The sequence below is a fragment of the Dermacentor albipictus genome, chromosome 10 (genome assembly GCF_038994185.2).
Source record: "Dermacentor albipictus isolate Rhodes 1998 colony chromosome 10, USDA_Dalb.pri_finalv2, whole genome shotgun sequence".
Taxonomy (NCBI): Eukaryota; Metazoa; Arthropoda; class Arachnida; order Ixodida; family Ixodidae; genus Dermacentor; species Dermacentor albipictus.
In genome coordinates this window covers 74,337,576-74,364,114 of record NC_091830.1, presented here as the reverse complement: position 1 = coordinate 74,364,114, position 26,539 = coordinate 74,337,576, and the positions used below count along the sequence as shown (strand labels likewise).

General features: G+C 44.4%; 1 protein-coding gene across 1 annotated transcript in view; it reads left to right on the top strand.

Moving 5' to 3' along the window:
• The window catches only part of LOC135899927 (uncharacterized), a 69,960-nt gene extending 44,782 nt beyond the window's left edge, over positions 1-25,178 (top strand). The window contains exons 8-12 of the mRNA XM_070526578.1: positions 1,019-1,131; positions 7,515-7,659; positions 12,985-13,176; positions 14,096-14,206; positions 24,838-25,178. Coding sequence (XP_070382679.1) covers positions 1,019-1,131; positions 7,515-7,659; positions 12,985-13,176; positions 14,096-14,206; positions 24,838-25,071 — 795 coding nt within the window. The 3' untranslated portion in view covers positions 25,072-25,178. The remainder of the gene's footprint in view (positions 1-1,018; positions 1,132-7,514; positions 7,660-12,984; positions 13,177-14,095; positions 14,207-24,837) is intronic.
• Positions 25,179-26,539: the final 1,361 nt, after the last annotated feature.

Sequence of the window (26,539 nt, the reverse complement as noted above, 5' to 3'; positions counted from 1 at the left end):
GAGCCCAACTTCGCAATTTTTCAAGTCGATAGCGCACATTCCCTTCAAAAAAGTATCGCTGACTCACTTCACAGACCCATAACTACAGAGACGTATCTAGGCGCCGTTTCGAATGAACAGACATTATCAGTGCTTAGCACAAAGCCTGCAATCTATAAATAAATATGATGTTTTACATTGTGCTGGTGGAAAACAAATTGAGCCGCGTATGAGCTTTCTTACAGCTACTAAAAGTGCTGCGAAATTGAACGTAGCTCTGCAATTGTGACACAGTTTAACATGAAGAATTATTAGAGCAACCTGTTGACTGATTATGATGCAGCAAAACGAACAAATGTTCTTTGAGTTAAGCGTATATTAGTGTAGCAGTAAACTAGCTCTTGCTTTGTTGATTTATGAACAACTAGAAATTCGCTCCGGCGTGTTACAAATACTGCGTTACGTGATGTGGTAAGTTTCCAGGACTTTATTGAATTTTTTTGCAATCACACTCAGTGTAAAACACGAGATACTTCGATAAAATCAGGGCTAATATAAATTACGGGGTTTTCCGTGCCGGAACGACGATTTGATTATGAGGCACACCATACTGGGCGACTCCAGAATAATTAGGACCATTTGGGTCTCTTTAACGTGCACCTAAATCTGTGTACAAGCGTGTTCTCACAGTTCGCCCCCGTCGAAATGTTGCCGCCGTGGCCGCAATCTGATCCCGTGACCTAGTGCTTAGCAGCCCAACACCACAGCCACTAAACAGCCATGGCGGCAGAATTACAGGGTAAAGAGTACATTTCGCGAAGCCAAGGCATGCGCAAAAGTCGCTCCATTATGATTGTCAGTACCTTGTTTAATATATTTCAAATATAATAACTAAGTTAGCCATTTTAATGGCTATCTAGCGAGAGCACATTCGGTAAATATTTCTGAAGTAACCCAGACAGGTATCTTGCATAGCAGCAGCGAAACAGTCTAGTTGTGCAATGAGGCGAAATATCTTCCCCATCTTTATTGTTAACAGGCGGTGTATCTTCATCTGAAACCGAAGACTTCACCCCAAAGGCCATCTTACTACGTATTAGGATTATATCTGGATCCTCAGATAGCCGACTACCGCGCTGTGAAATGGATGAAGTGAGTCTCAGACACAGAATGCACCTCACCCTTTCTCAGCTGGTTATGCCTGCTGTTCTACTGTCAAGCTAACATGTCTTTTTTTTTATACGCCGCTAATATATGGTACACATCCACTCATTGAGCCAAATTACTCGGAACATGCTGCATCACTTGCAAAATGAGCGAAAACACGTGATTTAGAAGCTAACCTAACTTCAATACTCCACACATTGAATAATTACAATAAGGCACATATTCGTGTGACAATTTTACGAAATGAAGCCAGTGAGCCCTCCAGGCACAACTTGTTAGAAAACATTTAAAAAGTAGCGGAAATTTCGAGATAAGCGCGTCGCACTTGTTCAATTTACTTCTTAAACAAAGCAGCTTTATTTTTCTTTAAACAAAAACATAACTGTAATGAGAGTCTATTTAGGCGGACGTTTTCAGAGTGCAAGTCTGGAGACTGGTGGCATCCTTATAATTCGTTCCAACTGGACGTACCTGGCAAATGTACGGATCACAAGTCGTAAGTGGCAACACTTGCCATACAAGGAACAGATTAAAAGATAAATAAAGACTTTCTAAGAATTAATCCTTCTTGCTTTTCCATTTTACCTGCCAGTTTACTGTGCCAATCAGGTGTAATCCAGGTAATGGAGAAGTATAATAACATAAATTACTGTACTACTTCTTAAAGAAAAAAAAGGAAGGGTCAACAAAGTGTCGACGCTGGAGAAAACAAGGTCGACGTATATCGTAGTTGACATTATTCGATTCTTAAGCGCTGATTATATCTCGCTATACTGTCTTTCTGTCTCTTTTTTGCGCTGATTATTTACTCAATTCCCAACTTACTCGTATTGTATTTCACGCGCAGTTACCTCGACCTTGTTTTCTTTGTGTTGCACTAGGCTGAGCCTTTCTTTATAGAACGAGATGCCAGGAGGGCTGTTTTCTGAGATAGAGCAGCGTATCGTGCAATGGGGTTGATTTTCGACTATATTGGCGGCGAGGAGTTGCGGAGTCGCCATCTATCGGAAGCGCCTCGCTGGCGTAGTATGAGGGATCACGTGGCGCGCTCCTCGTAGATTTTGCTGTCAGCGCTCACTGAAAACACCCTGCGCGAGCTCTCCTGGACATTTCTGTAAGTACATTCGAAAGGAGAGAAGCTTCTTACTGTCTAAATAATGATCTTGGGTAAACTGAAAGCACACAGTCGTTTACAGACGCTATCTCTTTACCGAATACGTACAGTGAACGCCACTGCGCGCGGTCGCCGCGATGGAGTCTCCCGAACCGCCTTCTTGCGTGAAAGGTAGGCAAACGCCGAGACCAAACTATGTGAAATATGTTCTTATAGTGTTTGTATAACTAAATGGAGCGTAATAGAATGAAGCCTCAATGCAGCGATCGCGCAGCTTCGTAGCGACCGACTGCGCGTCTGCAAGTTTGTCCGCGCACTGTTTCGCTTTCTCCGCGCGCGCGTTTTCGCACCGTACCATGAGCTTTAGGCAGCCAAATATGAGCATTGGCAGTATACAAGCAACCATTGTTGCGTGGGTGCTATCAGAGCTGTTCAAAAATAATTTCAGTGTAGAGACTTCAACGTAAAGTTCGTTGTCTGTCTGTCTGTAGAGACTTCGACGCCTACGGGGACTGTGATGTGCCGTCGCGACGATTCAATCTTTTTTTTTTCTTCTAAATTCTATGACCTTTCAATGTTATTTTTCGAGTTGCGTCGCACTGTATGTTTATCGGTGTTCTCAGCGTGCAATTTCCCGCCGCTCCTTTTTTGTAATCCAGTGCATTAATTCATAACACAAACATGACCATATGCCATGCTTTTTTAATATGTGCTTCTTACCGCTGCCTTTCCACTCCACTGAACTTGCCAGTATCTATAGCATCGACAAGTTCATAGACCAAACCGTCATGACATTAGTCGGGCAGCGGACTCGGGCGAGGATCTCAGTGCGCGTTTTCAGAACATCGCAGACCGGGCGCCGTAGCAGAAATCTTCCTCGCGTCTCTGCTTGCTGCATACCCGAGTTGTAGCCGATGACTGTTTGCCGGTTTTATGTTTCGCGAGCCAAGCTTCACACAGCTCCTTGTCCTGCGGCTACGTGTGAATAAGGCTGACACCGGCCTCCGTTACGTGCGTCCGGCCCTGCGGCACCGAGCAGTAGCCTACAATGCTGCGCGCCTTCAAAGGCAGCCACTACCTATTATCAGTGCTTGCAAGCGTTGTAAAGGAGACACTTGAAGCGGGAAAATTTTGCCACTAAATGAGGACCGCAGCGTACGAGGGAATTTAAACTCGTTTTCAGCTCGCTTTGGCGCGCCCGAAGCAGCCGACGCGGCCGCTATGTCCACGTGATCCCTCCTAGCACGTCACGCCGACGGTGGCGCCAGCTTTTCCAGTGGTGGAGCTCGAGGCCAATAGACGCTGTAGCGTTAATTTTACGTACCCTGCGACTTTTAATCGCTTCTTCTGGGCACACCTCCATCCAGACACCATTCCCTAGCGTGAGCCTTGCATAGTCCTAGCGATTTTGCTCTAGTTCCCTGAGCTGTGCCGTACGGTGGCTTTCCCTCGGCGATTTGCTATTTATGGCGGTGCACCCTTTACAGGGTGCAACGCAATTTACCACTTTTGTGGCACCTAATTACGCCTGTACCACTAATATAATCTAATCTCCAACTAATCATTGCTTCATTTCTCGTATGAACAAGCCTTTTGTTATCTCTGTCGACTCATAACGACACATATGAGACCGTTTGTTTTCTGGAAGTGGTTACAAGATGCCGAAATGCAGATACGTCTAACCCACAGGGTGTCATGTAGGATGACCTTATCGTCAGAAGAAAACCATGTATTCATCCGTATACCTGACTGGTTACCAATAATGGACTTTTCAAGAAGCTTCCCTTACTCGTGATACAGAGAATATGATGTGCCTGTTCAGTACAGTGATTAAAACTGAGTGATGGAGTAGGATTGATTATTCAACGCCATCATTATGTACAGCCTACTATGCTCGTGGTTTTTCTGGCTCTAATATATAATTGCCAACGCCAAAATAGTTCTGCAGATATTTACACGGCGTCGAAAGAATGACATTAAGCAGGTTCTGGTTATGGCATCAGGCGACACATACAGAGGGGGTGTCGTTTATGTCTAATTAGTTTGCCTGATCATGAAGACGGTCATCGAGCTTGTTTTACTGCAAAAAGGTTCTATTGAACTCATTGCATCACTACATAATGACAAGCACCACTGAAATAAAGGTATCATGTCGCACATCACTCCTGTTCTGAGAAGCGAGGCATTTTCCTGCATCCTGCGGTTTTCGAAGTGTTTGTGACCTGCCTAACCGTTACTGTCTCCAGAGGCGCAAACTGATGTTAAAGTGCTAGGCTACGCAAACTCAATAACATTTTAACGCAATACGCCATGTTTTACGGTTTCGTTAACAGAGTTTTAAAAGAAATCATCCGTGAGATGTAGCACAGTTCTACTTGAGCGAGACAAGTCTCGGCGGCAAAGCTTATTTTCCCGAGAAATGAATGTTAGTACTGTGCTAATAGCAAAGGTTTCGCAACTAGCTTTTAAACTAATTACTTTACCCCAAACATTGCAATTTTCCAACTACAAGCTGCGCCTGTTAAATTCTCCTCCACTTCCAATGACTGCTATGCATGACCCCTATTTCAACATATGCGTTCCCAGAGCTGGCGACGAAATGCATAAGTGTTCCAGCAATTTTTGAGCTTCACTGATTGAAAAGGCACTTTGATAAAGAAGCACCTAAAACAACGGTTTACTGTTACGACAAGTTTAACTGCGCATACCTCGAAGCTGTTGCTAGTCTCAAACTTCGTTCCAAGCCTTGTAATGCCAAGCCTTGAATGCCTTGTAATATTACTGACTTCAATACGTGTATATCAATATGAGCGCTAAAGCAAATAATTGAAATGTTTATTTGCGAAATTTTGTTAATCACACAATTATGCGTACTCACGTCCAGTGTAAGTAACTTATACCTTTTCGAGTATTCCAGCTCAGTAAGTATATTCGGGCTAAATGCCACAACTGATTTTCAAAAAAATTGTGTTCCAATTCAAATGTATAAGCAGAACGAAATTACGTTTCTAAAGATTGACTTTGAACCGAGTTGTCCCATTACAGGACCCCTTTACTAAAACCACTAGGCCACGCATGCAAGTATAAGAAGGTGACCCCCTTACGTATTTCCTCATGAAAGCCATTACATTGAGATGCTTGGCGCGTCGTGCTTCTGAAAAGTGAGCCCGCGAACCTTCTAGCTCATGATGTGGATAGAATGGGATTCTTTCGTCAGTGAACTTCGCTCAGCGTATTTTGGCCTATTGCGTCATCCTGGTGCGTTCTCACATGGTCGAGAACGCCACGACTTATGAGACAACCGGTTTTCATGCTGCGTAAATAATGACCTTGTTCTGTGAGATCAAAGTTCGTGATTGAGAAAATTATCTGCACGTCTGTCATTGTACTCATCTTCGTATTTATCATCGCACTTTACTATGCACTAACTGAACTGTGGATGACAAAGAATATCAATATTTTCATCAAGCTTATTGCTTTCATTCCACGTGCCAACTTTTTACAGTTAGATTTTTATTCTTCATGGCTCAGTATGGCGGTGTGACTGCGGCACTATGCAGAGAGAGCACAGTATTCCCAGCAAAGTCTCACGCCGGGTTAGTTGACAAAATGTGTATGGTCGCAATAATACAGATGGTGAAAAGGAATTGATGGGGTCAAACAGCGAGAACGTACAACTAAGTTTATTTACAAGATACGTGCGCCCCTAATTTCCTTTAAGAAGGAGATAAACGAAGCAAATGTTAAAACCAGCCCAAAGAATGAAAACATTATAACATAGATACCACTGACATTGCAGAGCTTACTAAAAATTGGAAACTCACTCTTGCATAACAACATGAACAACGGCGCATGTTGACAAATAACGGTCTAGTGACAACATATTCTTGTTTCATCCGAATGTGCGTATGCCATGCGGCACACATCTACACGGACCACTGTGGATCTAGGCAACGCTTTTTGACAAATAGATATTTTGGCAGGTTTACTGCTGATTTGTCACGGAATTATTTACATGTGACCATCTTGTGTTCTTACAAACTTCATCGTTTACGGTTTTTCTACGGTGCAAGAACATCGCGAAAGAAAAACACCCTAAATATAGTCAAACTCTCATTGAAGCAGCAGGTGCGGAAACTGCATTTTTACGCTTATTACCTATAGCCTTTGTGCGTCCTCATCTTTTTTTTTTCGAAGAATATCCTTGTTCACAGCACTTAGCATATACTTAAAAGGAAAGACAGATATATCCGGAAGAAATCAATGCCTGCCTTCATGTGGGTCGCACGCCGTTAAAGTGGCAATGAAGATAGCACGGAACGAGCCCATGTGGACCACATTCTGTTTCTTCTGGCAAACTCAGCAGGCAGTGGAGGCATTTTTGTGCCTTTTCAAAATGACTGGCTTTTGCGAGTACCTTCCTCTACGCGGTGTTTCTCTCCCTCCTTTACCTTCCCATTTTCTCTTCCCCCAGCGCAGGGTAAGCAACGAGACATTCTTTAAGCTACAATCCCGGTCCTCTATATATTGTTTCTCCGGCCTGTCATTCAAGTGTCACTTATTACTGGGCCTAACCTTGTGCAAACTGTCAGCCTAACACAAGCGATCACAAGAAAGTACATGTTGTCATAATGTGATTGCTTGCTAGAAAAGAGCTTTATCTCAAAGCTAATGAAAGAGTTCTTTAGCCAAAATCTAAAATGTTTCCAGAGAAAGTAAAAAGCGAAATTAAAGAAACTTCACACGATCTGCATCTCGGATGGCATACCCCACAATCTTGGTCGTGTGCTCATCAACAAGAGTCACGAAGCGGCGAGACTAAAGAAGGCAAGGTCGATGTACATCGTCATCATTTATTATTCCATTAAAGGATCGCCCATGTTAATACACAACAGTGCAGGGGAGGGGGGCAGTACATCTAAAGAATAGACTCGTTTCGTAGTTCATTCCTATCGTAATTCACTTGCAATAAGGTCGACCTCGTTGTCTATAGTGCAGGCACTTGGTTCAACTTTTCTGTGTTTTCTAGAATTGCGGGCACGATAGCCACAAACCATGATAGGCCAAACCATGGGAAGCCAGCAAAGAAGTCATACTCTTCAGAAAAAAACACTGCATGGTTTATTGTAGTAACTATCGCCTCTGTTGAAATGTTCACGCCTACTTGTTTTGGCGTGCGTATACATTTCGATTCGTTATTACGTTGATCAGTGAAGCTAATTAGTCGTTCTCTTTGTTTTAATGGTATTTGCAGGACATTCTTCACACCTTCCATGTTCATCTCCATCGCGCACCTTCCGTACTCGGTCAGCTATGCCCGTAACTGCCGTATAATTCCTGTTGCTATGGCTGAGCCTTTACCAGTCGACGTGCACTGGAACACTGACGGACACACCGTGGTATGACTTCTGGCAGACTTCAGAGTGTAGTTAAAGCGTGACTTCAAGGCAAAGCTGGCATAGCGTCGTCTGCGTTACAGAACGGCCAAGCACAATTGTATTTCGTTGTTATACAGGAACTTTACAGAAAAACCATGGCTAGGCGTTGCTGACAGTTGTAGTGGCTACTGCTGCTCACTGGCCGAGTAGTTCACTTACTCATATCACCGTTTTGATTACGCTCGTGTGTAGCCCTATGTGCGTTCTCCGTAAATGAGGGCTCGTGGCAACCACTGGGCCCGTAGGCGCTGATGTTTTTGTGCGTCACGCTTTTAAGTGCGCTCTACAATTGGCTGGCCGCCTTCGCTAACACTAATGGCCAGAATCGGGATGGGCTGAAATTGCTTTTGCGAAAAACTCTAGACTGGTAGGTTTTTCCCTACGCGAGCCCTATTGCCTGCGGAATTCCGCACTGAAACAGCAAACTACGAAACAAATATACTCCTTCAGGTGCGTAATTACTTTCTTAAAGAAGCTTGTCTTCCTTTTTTTCCTGTGTTCAGCCTGACTGCTTGGTCGGATTTTCTTTGTTTATTTCTTTCGTTCCTTTTTAAGAGATTATACAAAAGTGTTAATACTTTCTGCACCCGTACCCAAGTATTAGAAACAGGTAAAACTCGTAATTATTTCTAGTGGCCAAATAGTCATCGTTTCAAATGGGAATTGGATACGGCACACAAACTAGTCGTATTTGTATTCTAAAAAAGTTGTTGTTTTGGATTATCTGCAACGAACTAAACGTTTCGCAATAACCGACGGTTGTCTTGGTGCCGCTCCCGTTCTGCTATGCAACGTAAAGCAACTTATCAGAAGTGAAACGACGACAAAATTATCGAGGGAATGCAGAAACAAAATGCTTAATACACATTTTCCTTTTGACTTCACGGCAGAAGCCTATGTTGCAACACGTCAGTATTTCTTGGAGTCTGCCATCTAGTGTTGTTGACAGTCTATTAATGTTCCTTTCATTTTTACGCTGCGATTAGTGAAATTTTCTTGCACCGAACCATTTTACACGTGTCTACGAGAAGCAAGCGCTCGAAGACCTTTTTGATTTGCGCAAATTCTGATCGTTTTTCCGAAATTGTTTATGAGCGTTTTTTTTGGTGCTTCATTCGCGTAGAAATTAATAAATTTTGGAAAACTTCTCCGACATCGGGCTATAAACAAGTTCAATGTACAATCGTGCTGTTTTATCCGAAATTTCTTATCTTGTTCTTGAAACGAATTCTCTGTCTCTGATATATATTGTTGGCACCATTCAGATGCAGGTGGGGTGCAGTATCACGCACAAAATATTGCTGCTCTAGATACGTACATGCGTCTGCGCTTGGCTATCCGATGCTTATGCTTATTTGACTCGTTTTGAAAAAATGGCAACATCGTCATATACCACGAGATATACCTTAGAAACAAAGTGGCATGTTACAGCACATTCTAAAAAAATTAGAAGGATGAAATGCTACAGCGAACCGTTCCAAGAGAGAGCCGTACAGGAACACGAAAAATTTATCTCATTAAAATTATACTGTGCTCGTTTAGCAGTGTTTGAATAGACTACCCACATTCGGCATATTATTCAATCTAGGGTTGTACTGTTTGAAACCTGACTGCAGTAGTTACATACTAATCTCTTCTGTATACGTAGAGAATAGGTAGTAAATTAAAATTGTGTGACCTTTTTGCCGGGCAAGGGGGGCCGGTCCCGTAGATGTGTAATCGGCGGTCACGTGGTGAGGGGTAGCGTGTCTAGCCGATTTCACGGGCAGGCGCATGAACGCAGTACACTGAAAAGTGCGTTCGCTAAAATTAACCGTTTTTATAATCCACTACGCGAAAGCCTCATCTCACATACACTCCAAAATGTACATCGGATCTACATTTATTATGTCGCTGCTATACTCATGGTCTGGTTCGTATATACACCTTCAGGCAGACAAATCCGCTCTCTTATGTTGATGTTGTTGCGAAATCGTGAGGCCGGAAAAAATTCCCACGATAAGGATGGCACCGTAAAAGTGCACAGAGGAGGAAATGCAGTTAAGAAGGCAGTAATTTGAAAAGCAGAAAAACACTATGCATAATTTTTCGCGTCGTGAGTATACATGTTGTGACGACCACTTTTCAGATCACTGGTAAACTAACATGGCCAACTAGCCGACAACTACACCATAAGAACTATAAAGTTCTTGTCACCAACGCGTCATATCGGCTTCACAACAAATAAGGTGATTTCTAGTGAGTATTGCAGCCAAGCATGTTCTGCAAGGCACAAAATAAGGCTTCGAAAAGGTATATCAATTTAGAAACGTTGCTTACACGAAAAACAAACAACCAATAGGCCAAGGATGTCTAAGGTCTGGCAGTGTGCTGTCCTTCAGATGCGCCTGCGAAATCACGAAGTTCAAAACGCGAAGAGAAATACATACGTACAAGCGTCGGTTCTCGAGAAGAAGGCTTTTAATGTTGTCAATGGCCAGGTCAGCTTATTTCTTTAAGGACACTCTGTTAGGGGCTGCAAAGGTATGAAGCACATGTACGCTTTCGCCCAAGAACAATGGTACATGAGAAAAAATAAAAGTTGACGTTCAAGTATAAACTGTAACAATAAAGTTACAGTGACGTTTCACTTCGTGAAAGCGGGTGGGGCGCAAGCGCATGGTTGCTATAGCGCACACGAAGCTATCGGCCTTCGGTGCATCTAGACGTGTACACTTTCCCCATCGCAGATCGTATTCAAGACAAGGCTCACCCGGCCGGGCCGTACGCAGCAGCCGCCAGAGTGGAGCGCCCCTCTCACCCCCACCGCCCAATGGGATAGGGCACTTTCCCTCCGCTTTCCTCCCTTGCGCAAGCGACCTTGAGCAGCCGTCATCGGCTCACTGTTTCACGATTTCACTCGTACACACAGCGTACAGCGTGCGAGGACGATGTTATCACGAATCACGAGACGAACTTGGTACATCTGTATCGCAGACAAAACCTGTAAGAACTTCCAGAGGAGGTGAACCTATCGCGGGTCCGCCTACCTTCCTCCTCCTCGAACCTTCACCTGATTTCTGCTTCTCCCTTCGCTCAACGTCACCTGGATATTCCTCTATGTCGTGTGTCACAGATCTCGGGGGCGTGCGGGTGTTACGAGAGGTTGGGTTGATAGACGCAGAGCAGCACAGCAAACAGATTATAACTAAGCCAAACTCAAAAGAAAACTCATGCAAACCAAAACACAATGAAGCACTAGCACTTGTGCTACCGACTTCATAGTCATTAAACACGCCCTACTTACCGGTTAGATCAGTCAGCGCTTTGTACGGGAAAGTCCGGTAACCCTAGCCTATGTCAGCGACGCTATGAGGAAGGAGCTTTTTGACCTCACACGTATCCTCCGAGTCTGATACCGGTCAGATCTTCGTCATCCTTGGTGCTCTCACCGATTCCGCACGCGTTGTGTTGGTCCGTCAACTCGGCCGTCCCGCATGCCTGTGTCTCGAACTCTGTCGATGATGCGGGACTCCGGCCTTGCTGGTTAGGCCTAACTCCGGGTTCCACCGCTACTTCTTCTTGGAGTGCCGACGTTACGTCCCGGGGTCTATCGTACGTGCTGGTCTACCCCTGAAGGGGGATCCTTCCTGGAGTGCCCGGCACTGCCCTGACAAGCTGCAGCAGGTCCAAGGAGACTCGCTCGAACGTCGCCGAGGTCGACGGCCACACCCTGGCCCGCCAGCGTCACAGACATGACCGAACCTCCTTGGCTGCCCTCGCCATGGCGATGCTGACGCTCCGACCTTCTTGGCCCAGAGCCACGTCGATAATGCAAGCTCAGTGCCGGTTCTCTCTCGATCACAACTCGGGTCACGCGCCTCGAAGGCTCGTGCCGTTCGGACCGAGAGGTGTACATCGTCTACTTCCTTTCTTTCTGCGCCGCATGCCTCCTACATGTGACACTCTAGGAGGCGATGCCTCGCCACAAGCTCAGCGCGCTCCATCATACGTTCCCCTGCGCGTGGTTCTCTTCAGCTCCGGGCGCTTTCCTCCTCCACTTCCTTTGCGGCTTTGAACGTAAATTCGCCGAACGCACTAGCTGTCCACTCAAACTTCCGCATAAAAAGTAAATACGCGTGTTTCCGCATCCGAGCAAGAACGGACAGTCAGCAATGCGAAAGAAGCATCAGCAATAAAAATAGGGCTAAAAGTGTTAGTGGCAAGCCTGATGAGGAAATCTGCTCGAATATAAGGTAATAAGACAATAGAAATAGAAAAGGCAACTAAAGGCGCTAATGTGGCCTTAAATCTTCAGGAAGATGATAACTGTACTGTCGCAGTATGGCGGCTGGGGGAAGTACTGGACATGATTAATCAAAATCGACTGAAGTATAAGAAGCAAACCTGACACTTCAAATAAAAGTTGCTCTAAAGTTTTATAATAACCTATTCATTTTAAATAAATGCCTTTACCAAATTTCACTTTAAGGTTTCTTGTCACAAGCGAGTAATTATTGCTTGCATGTGATGAGGCGATCACCGCTTAGACCATACCATAACACGAACAAACATTTGGAAGTAGATATCCTCCGGATGTGCTACAATGTACATCGCGAATATACCTAAAAGGGGTTCACGCGATGTAGTGCTTGAGAACACTATAGAAAAGAAATCTGCCAGATCGAATGAAGGGACTGCGAATATTTGGTGAAGTTTGATCAACATTTAATGATGGATATGTTCCACAAGGTAGCGATTACGAGGCTTAGTTTTGACGACTTTGTGTTAGGAAAGTGCAAGGGGGGGTGGGAGAGGTTAGCGAGGTAATGAAGTGGCGTATTGAACTTTACAGACACTCAGTGAGAACAGTAAGCAGTAGCGTAGCTATAGCTGGCAGAAGTGACTCAGTAAAAGACGAGCATGTCTATTAAAGAAAATCTGCAAAAAGCAGCATTTCGCTGTAACTTGTGATTTTGCAGGGTCGCACAATCTTGCCGGTAAAGTGTACATGCAGTAGTCAAACGACGGTGTTCAAGAGCCAGTAAGTCGTACACTCTAAAGGGCAGGTCACCTTTCACAGTTGTCGAAAATTTGAACACTCATTTCCTGGGATAGCGTGCTGAGCTGAATGGTTTTTTTTTGGTATGCAGCGGCATAAAGGTCGTTCTTTTTTTACCCTGGAGGTTTTTTCTTTTAAGATATCACGCTAGAGAAGCACGGGCATGTTCTACTTTTACGCGTACTTCGGTAGCTGGGACGTGTCTGACACGTCCGCATGGGCTTTCTCTTCTCACGCTTTTACAGAACGACAGTTTGGATTTGCTTCGGGAAGTGGCCAAGCTTGGCCTCTCTATTCCCCTTGCGATGTCGTTTGGCATGAGAGGACTGGTCTACGCCCCCAAGTTTCTCAACGAAGCCGCACCGACAATCGAAGAGTTCCAGCTACTTAAACCTTGCAAAGATTTTGAGGCGGCCAAGTACGAAGACCCCAAAAAGGTGAGCCTAGGAAATTTCCTGGCGTTTTGAATGGGTGAAACATGATCCGTAGCTCAATTATAAATTTCAAGATACCCCCTTCTCTGCGGGGTGCTCATTTGTCCAAGGGGTTCGAATCGCCCTGTAGGGATAAATGTTAGGACATCTTTTTTACACAGAAACGAAACGGCAAAGAAAGAGATAGCATTCGTTCATGCAATGCGGCAACTTGTAGTTGAACCTTGTCAAAGAGCGCATTCTTTCTGAGATGCACTTCCAGAAAGTCGACTATAAAACGTTGCTGCCTCCTTTTTTTGCCCTTCCAGGTTGTAAAGCATTACGATTTAAAATAAACTGGTGCGGTCTCCCCAATTGGCATGTGTATGTGATGTTTGGAAGCAGGGTAGAGAGGAGGGGAACTATGACTAGACAACACAAATTGCCGTTCGCGAAACTTGTCTCAAAGGTGCCCCAGGGACTTGCCGGACAGATGGTTTTGGGTAGCCGACTCGTAATCATCTGTCGGCGCTGATTAACGCCTTGGCGCTTCAACAGTATGCGGAAGACGTCGGCTTGCTTTCTTGTAGCCCAGCTCAAAGAGCCGTTTCTAAGTGTGTCTGGTTTGTTAGAGCTACAACTCGCCCCTTTAGCTGATATACAGATCGGCTAAGATCTCATATCCCGTCTGCTGGTGCCTAACTCTCACCTGCCCGGTGTGAGTGTTACGCTCGGATGATTTTGACCCCGCGACAGACGAAGATGGCAGCGTTAGGACAATGACAAAGAAGAAATGAAGACTGATACGCACCACTTTGACTGCTGTTGGTCCTGTGCAATCAGTCATGTAAATATCTGTAAATATACATTCTTGTGCAGCGATATAATTGATGATGTTCATCTTCGTGATTTATGTTTGATTCATTCTTCCCCATTTTTGTAGGTCTGTGCTGAGGGTGGCTGGATTGCGTCGTCGCCTGTGCCTGGCCATGCCTACAACGTAAACCAAAGAAAGGCATTCACCTACCTAACCGAGCTCAGGATAGCCACACTGGTGAGTACACAAAGTACCTGACTTGAGTTACTCTTGTACTTAACGGTGACGACAAAATCCATAGACGGAGCAATATATCTGAAATGCTTTAAACTTTCTAGACCATGTGGTAAACATTGATGGTCGTAAATATTGTAGGGTAACCTTTATAAATATTGGGGCGAAAAAAGAGGCGTGCTTCTCGACATATTTGTGGTGTTAACTGCAGAAGGAATGCCACCATCTTGTATATAATAGTAGTAAAACGACACAGGTTCACAAAAAGACAGAGAACAGGTGATTACGTTTGTTCAAACAAGGGTATGTAGCCCCGTGATGTGTCTGGAATGAATAGCCTCTGAAGCCAGCCTTTAGGCAATGGTTCCTGTCTTCGTGTGGGAAAACTGCATAGCTCCCTCTGCCTCACGCCAACTGGGGAGCAAAATAATCGGGTGCTTTGAGTAGAGCCAGACATTTCGAATAAACATCAATATGTCTATGCAGGCAACAAGTACATCGTTGCCTAAGGGACCGGCGCAAAGGCTCGGAAAGCCAGATGGAGCGCAAGTCCGCCAACCCCCCTCTGTCCACTTATGCACATTTCGACAATGGTTAATTGGTTTTCCAGAGTTCCGCCTCATGCTGAAACGTTCGTGAAAGCGAAAATTATCATCTACCTGAGTGTAGTACGGAGTTACAAAGAGAACCCATTATAAATTAAATTATGGGGTTTTACGTGTCAAAACTAGTTTCTGATCATGAGGCAAGCCGTAGTGGAGGACTCCGGAAACTTAGACGACCTGGGATTCTTTAACGCTCACCTAAATCTAAGTACATGGGTGTTTTTGCATTTCGCTCCCATCGAAATGCGTCCGCCATGGCCAGGATTCGATAACGCAACCTCGTGCTCAGAAGCCGAACACCATAGGCACTGAGCAACCACGGCTGGTCAAAGAGAACCCACACAGGTTTCACAGAAAGAAAGCTTTGCAGTTGAGGAAGAAATTCGGGCTGGTGCGGGATTTAACCTAGCGATCTACGACTTTCTGGGGCAGATATTCTGCCATCTGAGCTAATCAAAAGGCTAGCAGCCTACAGCTCGTGAGCAAATTAAGCCACAGTTCGAAGCAGAGACACTGCAATTGTCGAATCTGTTCTGCGGAATTGAAAAAAGAAAAGGAAGGTTAATGAAATGGAAATTGTCATCCTGCCGAATGTAGCTTCAAGCTACAGAAAAAACCCGAGCTGGTTTCTCAGAGAGAATGCTTCGTAGTTGTGGAAACAATACGTATTGGTCTGGGATTCGAACCTGAGACCAACGTTGGTCTGACGGTTTCAGGCCGCCTACTTCTCATCAAGTGGGGGACCTTGCAAGCGCTAGTAACTTTCTTAGTGGCCGGGCACCCGGCCAGGAGCACGCTTATACCTTCCTCCTACTGCAGCGGCAGAATCTCAATTATCTCATCAAAGTTGTGGTGGGACAAGAGGCGCCAGGAGACATTCGCCTGTAGGGCCCCGTTTCAATCCAAGAGCCCATATAAACAATCAAAACCCGAGCTGCATTACATCTGTACCCTTTACAAAAACAGGTGGTTTTCTTGGGGCACAGGCACTCGAACCCGGGACCTCCCGCATACGAGGTGGACACATTACCATCTGAAGTCCCGGGGCGCTGACCAGGGTTACCTTTTCCTCATTTGCGAAGCTATTCTTCTGATAAACCCGTATGAAGTTTCTTTGTAGGGTCCGGCTACATTCTGGTGGACGACAATATTCGTTTTCATGAACCACTCTTCACCTTGCGAGATTCCGCGCACCGATTTGCCAACTTCGGTGTCTCTGTGCTTTGAGCTCCTGATTAAGTCGCCCACGTACTACGATCCGCTAGCCTTCTGGTTATCTCACATGGTAGGGCCACCGGCCCGGGAAAGGCGTTGGTCCGGGCTTTAATCTCATACTAGAAAAATTTTTTGAACTGCGGAGCTTTCTTTCGAGGAACTCTTATGGGTTTCCTTTGCAGTTTCGTGCTGTGTTGGGGAGAATGACAATATTCCCTTTAATCTCGGCATTGAATAAACCAAAAGAAAATTTGCCCGGATGTCAAAAAATAGTACCGCAGATGCACCCTAGTCGGATTTATCAGATAATGCGTAAGCATTCTTTCCAGCAGCTCATCTTGTACACTTATCTCTGAAAGAAACGAACACGTCTGATGATGCGATGGCGACGTTTGTTAGCGTTTCTGTTGCTTTTTGTTGTTTTGTTCGTTTAAACTACTGGAAAGAATGCTGCCTAGGCTCACTGTGTAGAGGATGACGCAATGTGCTCGAAATATGGCAATGACCAGTTGGAATCACCTAAACTCAAAACTACTCGAAATAATCTTATTGGTCGAAGCTAATGTAAACGCACACCTAATTTATATTAGACGTGAATCACATAATGACCATTAATTAATCCTGATTTGCCTTTAACAGTTTCTGTTGCGCAATTGAAATGATGCCAAGAGAATCTTCATGATTAGACTTAATAATTTATTCCTAAGTGCTCTTCATTAGGCTGAATAATTTAATTTAAAGTAACTTCTATTTCCATCACTATTTATAACTGCTCTCAAATAAAAACCATTGTGCTTAAGTAAAGTTATCGTAGTTAATCTAAATTAGGCTTCTTTACCCTTGATTATTCCTAAGGAGTCTTATTTAGGAAGAATTAGCAGTCACACGTACTCATGAGGCATTCTCCTATATACCCCTAAAGTGCCCCATGTACACATGAGGAGCGCATCGCCTCACCTGTCACAGGCAGACACACGGATGGGCGGACTGCCTTCGGGGGAATGTAGCCCAACAATGCTTAAGCAATAAAAGAAGTACATGATTATTCGAAGAGGCCCTTCCCTTGCTGGGGTGCCGTAGGAACAAGGAAGGTGGTTGTGCTTCCGCAACTTCGAAAAGGAAAGTTTAACTGCAGAACAACTAGTTTATATTATCCAAACTGTGAGCCGGTTAGATAAAATGTCCCCGAGTTGGTTCGAGAAGTCTTTTTGCGGGGCCAGTATGATGACCGTTTAACCTGAGATTAAATAACTGTCTTATTGCGTCAGTTAGTCTCTGTTTTTGCGGCACAGTGGACATTCTAGCATATAAATGGCTTTAGAGCTGGCGCTTGCACAAATGAAAATGACGCATCTAATGTTTGTCTACACCTTTAATTTGCCATTTTGAGCATGGTTACCAGTCTTACAGCAGGAGCGAGAGGAGGTCGTTTGGTTGATAGGACGCCGAGGGCTCCCATTTGCATGCATTACTGATACTGAAAATTGCCGACCCCAAACGCATTAAGCACACGGACGCGACGAACGCTGTCCCGTCCACGTGTGTACTTTTGAGCTCATTTAGCGCAAGAACGTAGTTGTTCGTTGTGGTATGCCAAGTGGCCTAGGGACACGTTCTTCCTAATGTCGTTTATTGTATTAAAGTTCAAACTACGACACGTAGGAAGCTGGATAGCTCAGAAAACGATTTTAGAGCGCAGCTCTTTGGCGTCCGTTCCTGGGTTTCGCGTCGTCGTCGGCGTTGTCGTCGGCCTCGTAACCTGCTACGCCGCCGCTCATGCGCGCTGTCGGCTCTCCGGGCGAGAGAGGATGATGGAAGGGAGGAGGAGAGACTGTGGAGGAGGGCTGGCTACACAAAGGGCTCTTTGGCGTCCGTTCCTGGGTTTCGCGTCGTCGTCGGCGTTGTCGTCGGCGTTGTCGTCGGCCTCGTAACCTGCTCCGCCGCCGCTCATACGCGCTGTCGGCTCTCCGGGCGAGAGAGGATGATGGAAGGGAGGAGGAGAGACTGTGGAGGAGGGCTGGCTACACAAAGGGCTCTTTGGCGTCCGTTCCTGGGTTTCGCGTCGTCGTCGGCGTTGTCGTCGGCGTTGTCGTCGGCCTCGTAACCTGCTCCGCCGCCGCTCATACGCGCTGTCGGCTCTCCGGGCGAGAGGGGATGATGGAAGGGAGGAGGAGAGACTGTGGAAGAGGGCTGGCTACACAAAGGGCTCTTTGGCGTCCGTTCCTGGGTTTCGCGTCGTCGTCGGCTTTGTCGGCGGCCTCGTAACCAGCTCCTCCTCCCTTTCATCCCCCCAGCGCTAGCAGCGACCGACTGATACCGCTTTCGTGAGTCCGCTACCGCACTCACCAAAGACGTCGTGCACTTCCTGCAACTCGCATTAACCGTCCATCGATCCAAACCGATGTTAGTAGTGGGGGACTTTAATGTTGACATAAATACAAACAGCAATTTCCTAACACTTATGCGGGAGAACACCCCGTTCCTCTCGCTCGTAACGCGTCCCACGGCTGTGACAACCTCGCGAGGCACTTGTATAGATCTCGTCTATGAGAATCAAGCATTGGTGTACCAAGTCGAACATATATCAGTCTATTTCTCCGACGACAAAGCTTCCTTTATGACTGTCAAGAACTGTTAGTGGAGTTTTTGTTAAAGGAATACGTGTGAAAAATAAAAAAAAAATTCTGTGATAGCACATACATGTGTTGCTCGATTTCTTTGCCTCAATCTATCGAAAAGGTGAAACAGCTTATTTGCTGCGCTCAAATTTTGCATTAGGAAGTAACGTAATCGTCGGTAATTTTTTTTACACGAGCAATTGGACTACCATACTATCCAATATAACCAAGCACAGAGCCCCTTCGAAAAAAGAAGGGTTTGTTTTATTTTTCGTTCATCACTATGGTTATGCGTATATTCATTTTTAACCGACCCGAGCGTGGAAGAAGAATGCGGCAGAAAGGAATCGAATGGAATCTTGAGTTCTTTTCAAACTATTTTCAATTATTGACGATTTTTTACCATTGCTGCAAAATGAGCTTTGCATCACTCTATTCGCATCTTTAGCAAGTTTCTGTCATTTCCTTCCTCTTTAGTAGCCGCTGTTCATTAGGGGTTAATGTTAAACCATTAAAAACAAGTAAGCAGTTGATTCGTTTAGCGTGTCGGTTGGATGAGTGTGAGCGATTGCGGTTTAACTTAACATGGCCGCCTTAGTGACGTAGCTCGCGGCACTATCTACCTTCTCAAGTTTTATGTTTGCAGTGACAATTTCTGGTAAACTTATATCGCTTTTTTGCTTTGCAATCAAGCTTGATTGGGCTCATCTGATAATGTCAGATACTAAAAATGTATTCGAGAAGTATATTCGTTTTTCGACTGTAAGAAATATTCGTAAATGCTTTGTCTTCACCCAAGCCCTCTTGATAACGCCCTGTTTCGGGTGACCTGGCTTTCTCTTCGTTAATATTTTTATCTTTATTTAATGATTTATTTCCTGTCTGTGTCTTAATTCTATTCCACTGCGAAAATTGAGTCCACCGGATTGAAAAGGCCAGCTAAAGCACGAATGTATTTGTCTCAGTTTTCAAACGCTACCAAACGAATCAGCAAGCAGCACTGAGACAGACTGAGAGAGAGAGAGAAACGTTTATTAAACGAAACAGTGTCCCGAGCGAGGCCGGGTATCAGCCTAAGGTGGGAGGGCTCCTTAGTCCAGGAACCCTCTGGCTTCGACTCTTGGCCCTGGCGACGAGTTGTCGTTTGTTTTCCAGGTAGCCGAGGGTTAGCGTAGCCTCCCAAGCTTCGAATAGGTCGTTTGCTTCTATTGCTCGTGTTGCGTGCGCTTCTGGTTGCATTTCGCTGCCTTCCTGCCACGGGCATTCCAGGAGCAAATGTGCCAGATTGTCGGCTACTTTGCGAACTGGGCAGAGGTAGCCGCGGAGTGTCGGGTAGATGCGATGCATTATCGTTCCGTGCGCGTATGTGTCACTTTGCAGGCGTCTAAGGATTAGGCTTTTTTCTCTGTCGAGTTTAGGGTGCGGTGGAGGGTACACTCGACGCTCGAGCATGTAATGTTGCAATATGACCGAATAGTTGATGGGTACGGCCTCCACCTCTTCTGTCACGGGTCCGAGAGCGCGTGTTGAGAGGGGAGCCCGGCTGACGGGCTCGCGGGCAGCGGCGTGGGCCGCTTCGTTCCCCTCTAGTCCCTCGTGTCCAGGTACCCACGTTACGCAGGTGTACGGGAGCGGAGTGCTTCGTCTTTTTCGTATCTTGAGTGCATCGGCCGAGATGCGGCCCCTCAAGAAGTTTCTGCAGGCGGCCTGAGAGTCGGTGAATATAACCGATGCGTCTGTGCATGTGGTGGTGGCCAGAGCGATTGCCGCTTCTTCAGCCGTTTCCGGGTTGCGTGCCTTGATGGTTGCCGATGCTAGCTCGGAGCCTTGGGAGTCTACGAATGTTCATTGTTCTCGATACTTAAACTCAACATAGCCACGTTATTCCCGTCATTCATGCTTCTTGAAGAAAAGAGAAAAGAAAAATATTTTCGTCTTGTCTTTAGGAGAAAATTGTAGTTATTCTTGTTTCTCCACGCATTATAAGCGAATGCGACTACCGAATGACAACGATTGTGAAGGCGGCCTCAGATTGAAGATTCCCATAAAGGTTTTGGAAAACCCTAGAGTATAATTTCTCCTTTGATTTGATTCAGAACACGATGTGATTGGAGTACGTTTTAATGTAACCCGGTGTACGTTGCGACTAATCCGCCCTAAAATAAAGCATCAAAGCTCCGTAATTGGGCGCATTTCTATCGGTAAGGTAAGTCGAGGCACCGTGCTTTGACTGGACCTACATTTATCGCTTCAAAGATACTGGGGCATTCTCAAAGATGCTGGAGATACTGGGGATACTGGATACTGGAGATACTGCGTTTCCTCCATTCGATTTTACACAACGCGATCTCGCATCAAACCATGCGGAGTTGGCATTTGATTTGTTGCAAAAGATCTCTAGTGTGATCTCATTATTTAAATTTTGATAAAGTCCACAGGTTGCTTTGTTTCCACCGTATTTTTCCATTTAAAAGATCTGACTTTTTGGTTAACAGCCTTTCCTGGGCTGTTGCCTAAGACTATATGACAAAAAAGTACTTCCAGATTGCTCAAGGAAAAGGTCGCAGCACCATGTGTGGGGAACTTTCAATCAATGCAAGCACTATAGGGTGCACTAGATCGTGGCCTCTGAGAGCTTTGACGCAACTCCTTTAAGGACGGCCTTTTGCCACTGGCGATTTGTGCTGCAAAAAATTATGCGACCCCCTAAGGTGGCAATGCTTTTGCGCAAATAAATGTTCTTGCATAAATTTGCGTTTACGAAGCTACTTCAAGGCCTATTTCGGCATCTTGTTTGATTCCTTCCCCACCCCTTGTATCCCTCTCAAGCGGGTAGCATTTATGGAGACGACGCGACGTATTTAACTGAACATTTGTGGCATTGGCGGTCACTCCCTAGTGCAGCTGAAGACATGGAAAAGCAGAAATCATGCTCAAGCTTTTTCATTGTTGGCACAAGAAATGTACCGTCTTAGACGCGTATTTCTGTGTCTGTAGAAATGACAGCGCAGCCAGTGTGCAACATACGCCATAATATATTTAGTACATCTTACTAACAGCTGCCGAACAAAGAATATCACTCGAGTCAACTTTGATTGCCATTTTGAAGTTGTAGGCATTTTCTTTCCGGTTAATATGTCGGCTAACAATTCATGGGTTGTGAATATATGCGGAGGTCGCAAATAACAGTGAACAATGCATTGTAACGTTCTTTTTTCAGAAAACCAGGGCCCGTTTTCACAAAACGTTCTCAAGCTAAAAGCCGTCATGCTAGCCAATAGCGATGTAGGACACATTATTAGCGAAGGTGATCAGCAAATGAAAAAAAAAAGCATTTAGGAACGAAAAGCTCTGTGAATTCTGCCACCAGGAGCCGAACTGACAATCCTTTTCGTTCTTAGGGGCCATGCGCCATCCGCTTAACGGGTTCACTGATATCAACTTCAGTGCCAGAATTGGCTGAAATTCGCTTTTTCGAACAGATGCATTGCAAAGTCTTTCACCAATAGCTTTTACCAAAATTCAGGAAAAGTTATTGCGGGGGAATCGTCATCAAGAGAAAATTTCAGCCATTCTCATTGGTGGACATATTATTCGCGAATGTGGCTAGCGAATGGCAACTATTGTAAATACGGACCCAGTTTCGCTTTGGGAACCCTGGGCGCGTATCCGCAATGGTGTTACGATATACAGGCTAGCGTCGTTCGTGTGATCGCTGCGGCAACCGCCTGCGAGCCCTGCCACAAGAAAAGTGCGCTGCACCCCGGTGAGGGAGTGTTCTTTTTTTGTGCACAACTTTTTCGCTCCCAGTATTGCTGCTACACTTACAGAGCCGAATTCTCTCTATGTCACGACGTGACCATGATGTCGATGATGCTAGGACCGACGTCTCGAGACAATTCTGGTATTAAATTGAAATGGCGCGTGTCTTACCTCATTTGCGCTTACTTTTTGAAATTTCATGCAAGCGGAACATACTGTCTGGTAAGATTTTTAAAGCTGCGAAAAATTGTCTTCGTACTGCTTTGAATGTAAGCGTCTTAATTGTTGCAACAAGATAACAAAAAGTGGACCGAGGGTGTCTATATTTCGGTTATTTTTCACTAAGTTCCATCACTTTAAAAAACAGAGTAGAAATATGTTTACTTCACTCACTACTTTTTGCGATTACCTTGCTCTTTCTCAGTGCAAGTAGCAGCATAGAGCGCACTAGATGACGTCGACCTCTATGTTTTTAAAGCCAATATTATCTCTCAGAAAATAAAATACAGCCATACGTTTAAATTTAGGCCTGCAATTTTCGCCATTGTTATGGAACCAAATTTCTTAGTTTGCTTTAGATCTATGCCTGGTTAAACATAGTGAAAGAAATCAAACTGTTTGGGTCTCTTATGATTATTTTTGCAGTAAATATTGTTATCATCAGCCAAAAGAAACATGCTATGTTATAATTAGGCAGTGCAGTTCATTGAGTCGCCCTGGTAAATTTTATTCCCATTCATTCTATATTTAGGCCTGAATAAAGTTGAACACACACAAAGCCCAAGAAATCCGTTTGTTTGTTACGAGTATTTTCATAATCACAATTGCTAACGCTAATAAAGGCAAATAGCCCTGGCTTCCTATAAATTCTGAAAGTGCGCGTTGTCAGAACCGCTACCGTACGCAATTGAGAAAAAAAAAAGCTTTTTTTTTTTCTCTTGCTCAATGAAGGCATTGAGCGAGGGCAACAGTTCGGTACAATTTCAACCACAATGAAAAGCGCAATACAAAACATCGGTGAGTAAAGAACAAGCAATAACACATTAAACGAAGTTGGCAAATCAACCTAAACTAATGGACGCAACTAAAGAAGCACATTGCTGTGTCAGATCACGGAGAAAAGAAGGGAAGAAATGCAGCGGTGACGTCCGAGTTTCGCCAAATAATGTGCCTTCGCTGCATTTCAAACCCTCTAGCTACACTTTAAAAACGTGGCTCATAGTTGCTGATTCAGGGACCTGCGCTCGCATACGCCTTTTTGTCGCGCAACAGAGTCAAATACTTAGCAAGTGCACTGCAGAGGCACATTGGCAATGCATTCATCCTTTCAAAATGATTGGCGAATATAATGCGCTAAGCAATCTATTCCATATTTGGTGCGTAATCGTTAATTATATGTATTATATGAGTGAATATATAAAAAGCGCCATACCCAGTATACCCAGTGACACATACTCAGTGACCAAAGATGGCGTCTAAGAGGATTAGTGAAGACTGGCGTATAACCACGTCACATACTTCGTGGTACTCATAGATGAAAGAGGGTCGTTGAAGAGCGCAATTACACTGTGGAATATATGCTGTGAGCAAAGTCGGCGTCGAAGGGGTTCACTAAAAAGCACCACCTTCCCATTGTTGCACGCCCAGCAACCCACGCTGCTTTTTATCCTGGCTCCTTTAGCACAGCAGCGCGATCCTAAACCAATCATTGGCGCAAGTTGGACTATACAGTGGACTACGCAGTTATCCAAGTTGGCTGGACAGAAGTTACACGCGCACATACATACATACATACATACATACATACATACATACATACATACATACATACATACATACATACATACATACATACATACATACATACATACATACATACATACATACATACATACATACATACATACATACATACATACATACATACATACATGCATGCATGCATACATACATACATACATACATACATACATACATACATACATACATACATACATACATACATACATACATACATCGGGCCACAAAAGTATACGGACCACGAGATATCAGAAAACGTTCACTTCCCGAACAGGCTGCAGCAGTAGCTGCTAAAACTGTATACGACAATTGTGTTCGCATAATCTAGTCGAGGCCCAAAATTAGAATACCAGGCTGCGTTGGGTGGCTGCGGATATATTCAGCTTTTCTTCAAATTTCCTGGTCCCTAATATGTTGTGAGTGGGTGCACATACCTACACACGCCAATCCTTCTAATACACAACACACCTCAAGCTGGGTGAAGTATAGCAGCAACGGTAATCGAATTAATAAGCCTACAATGCACTGCGAATCAAAGGCGCTCCTGAATTGTCAGGCGACTAGTATCATTTTTGTGTTAGGCAAGACTGAGCTCAACTTCTCCACCATATGTGGCGCGCTCTTTCTTTTGCAGGCATGTGAGGTCAAGAAGTTCCGCATCAATCTAGACTTCGCACTTGCAGCATACGACGTGGACTACGACGCAGAACTATCGTGCGCCCCGTTCGGTTTCTTATCACTAGGCCAACGCTTTGGTCGGGTCATTTTTATGCGCAAGGTAACGAATTTCTTTCGGACGAACTACACAACCCGGAAAGGGAACATTGGATGCAAACTACAGGCATTCCCGGATGAAGACGTTGGTTAATCTGGAGCGTTGGCTGCCATGCTGCTTTTATAAAGACATCGGAATATCTTGGTTTGTGATGCGAGTTTCTTCGAGAAATAAAACCGTCGTTTCGTCTTTCAATTGTACTTTACGGGCATATCTTTCTTCTTTCACGACTTCTTTCTGAGTTCATTTGATTCAAAATAACTTCACTTCGTTCAGAAAACAGCATGTAGTTCAGAATGCGCTAGGTAACTTGATTCATTCCCTGATTTAAACGGAAGATTTAGCCCGCGGTTTAGCTATCCAAATAGATGTAAAACGGTAAAACGCTTTTCTGCGATAACCCCTAGACAGATTTTAAGAAAATGTGTTGCAGTTGAGAGATAAAGTTAAATCTTGTGACTGTTGGAAGCGCAATTTTGATTTAGGGCTTGATTTTCGCTAATATAATTTTAAACTATTTGCTCGTTCGAAAATATAGACGCACGCATCTTATAAATTAATAGCTCTGGATCAAGAACGGATATCGCGGTTCTGTAAATGGCATCAATTAGATCATATAAAGGGGACAAATTCGATATGTCAGTTTAGATCCTACATGAATTGCTTACATTGAGTACAAGGGTCCTGGAAAGCTGTATTTCTTTATTACGGAATTTTTTCACATTTATGTGTAGCATATTAATTTTGTCCACTTTACATGCGCTATCACATGAAATTCACAGAATCGTGATATCGTTTTTTCTTGCTGAGTTACAGTTGTAAACTTGATAGTGTCCTGTTTTCGCAAAATTTATTATTTTCTCCAATTTTAATATAAAACTCACGACCTAAGTAAAAAACTCGATATCAACATTCACTAGATTTTAAGTTTTTCTTTTTAACGCAACACATTTCGTTATATTTGTTGCAGTGGTTGCCGAGAAAAACAAATTCTCCTTTCACATGTATTTATGTCGGCGCACCCGAGCTAAAGCTTCCTCTTAAGAACAATATTTGAGATTAGGAAAGAATTGAAATAATTGGAAAGTTGAATGTAAAAGTAAAAATAGAGACGCAGAAAAAGTGTACACAATCCGAAAGGTCTGACCGATTTAGAGCAAAGTCGACTGCACTATTACCTGGACGAAGTAAAGGCTAATTATGACGTGAGATGTTAATTTACACTACATAAACTTGAAAACTCTCTCGCCCGGACACACGGAAGTTTCGAGTGCAGAAAAGCTACTGAAAATTATGATTTACCATAATTAATTGCAAATTGTTGAAGAAAATATACAAGACGCTTTATATTCATTGTTAGACCTTGTGTTCCTGAAAACACCCGTGTACTTAGATTTAGGTGCACGCTAAAGAACCCCAGGTGGTCGAAATTTCCGGAGTCCTCCACTACGACGTGCCTCATGATCAGAAAGTGGTTTTCGCACTTAAAACCCCATAATTTAAGTGTTTCAGACATTGTGTTCCTATCTTGCAAAATAGCTGTTGATACTGTGTCGGTCGA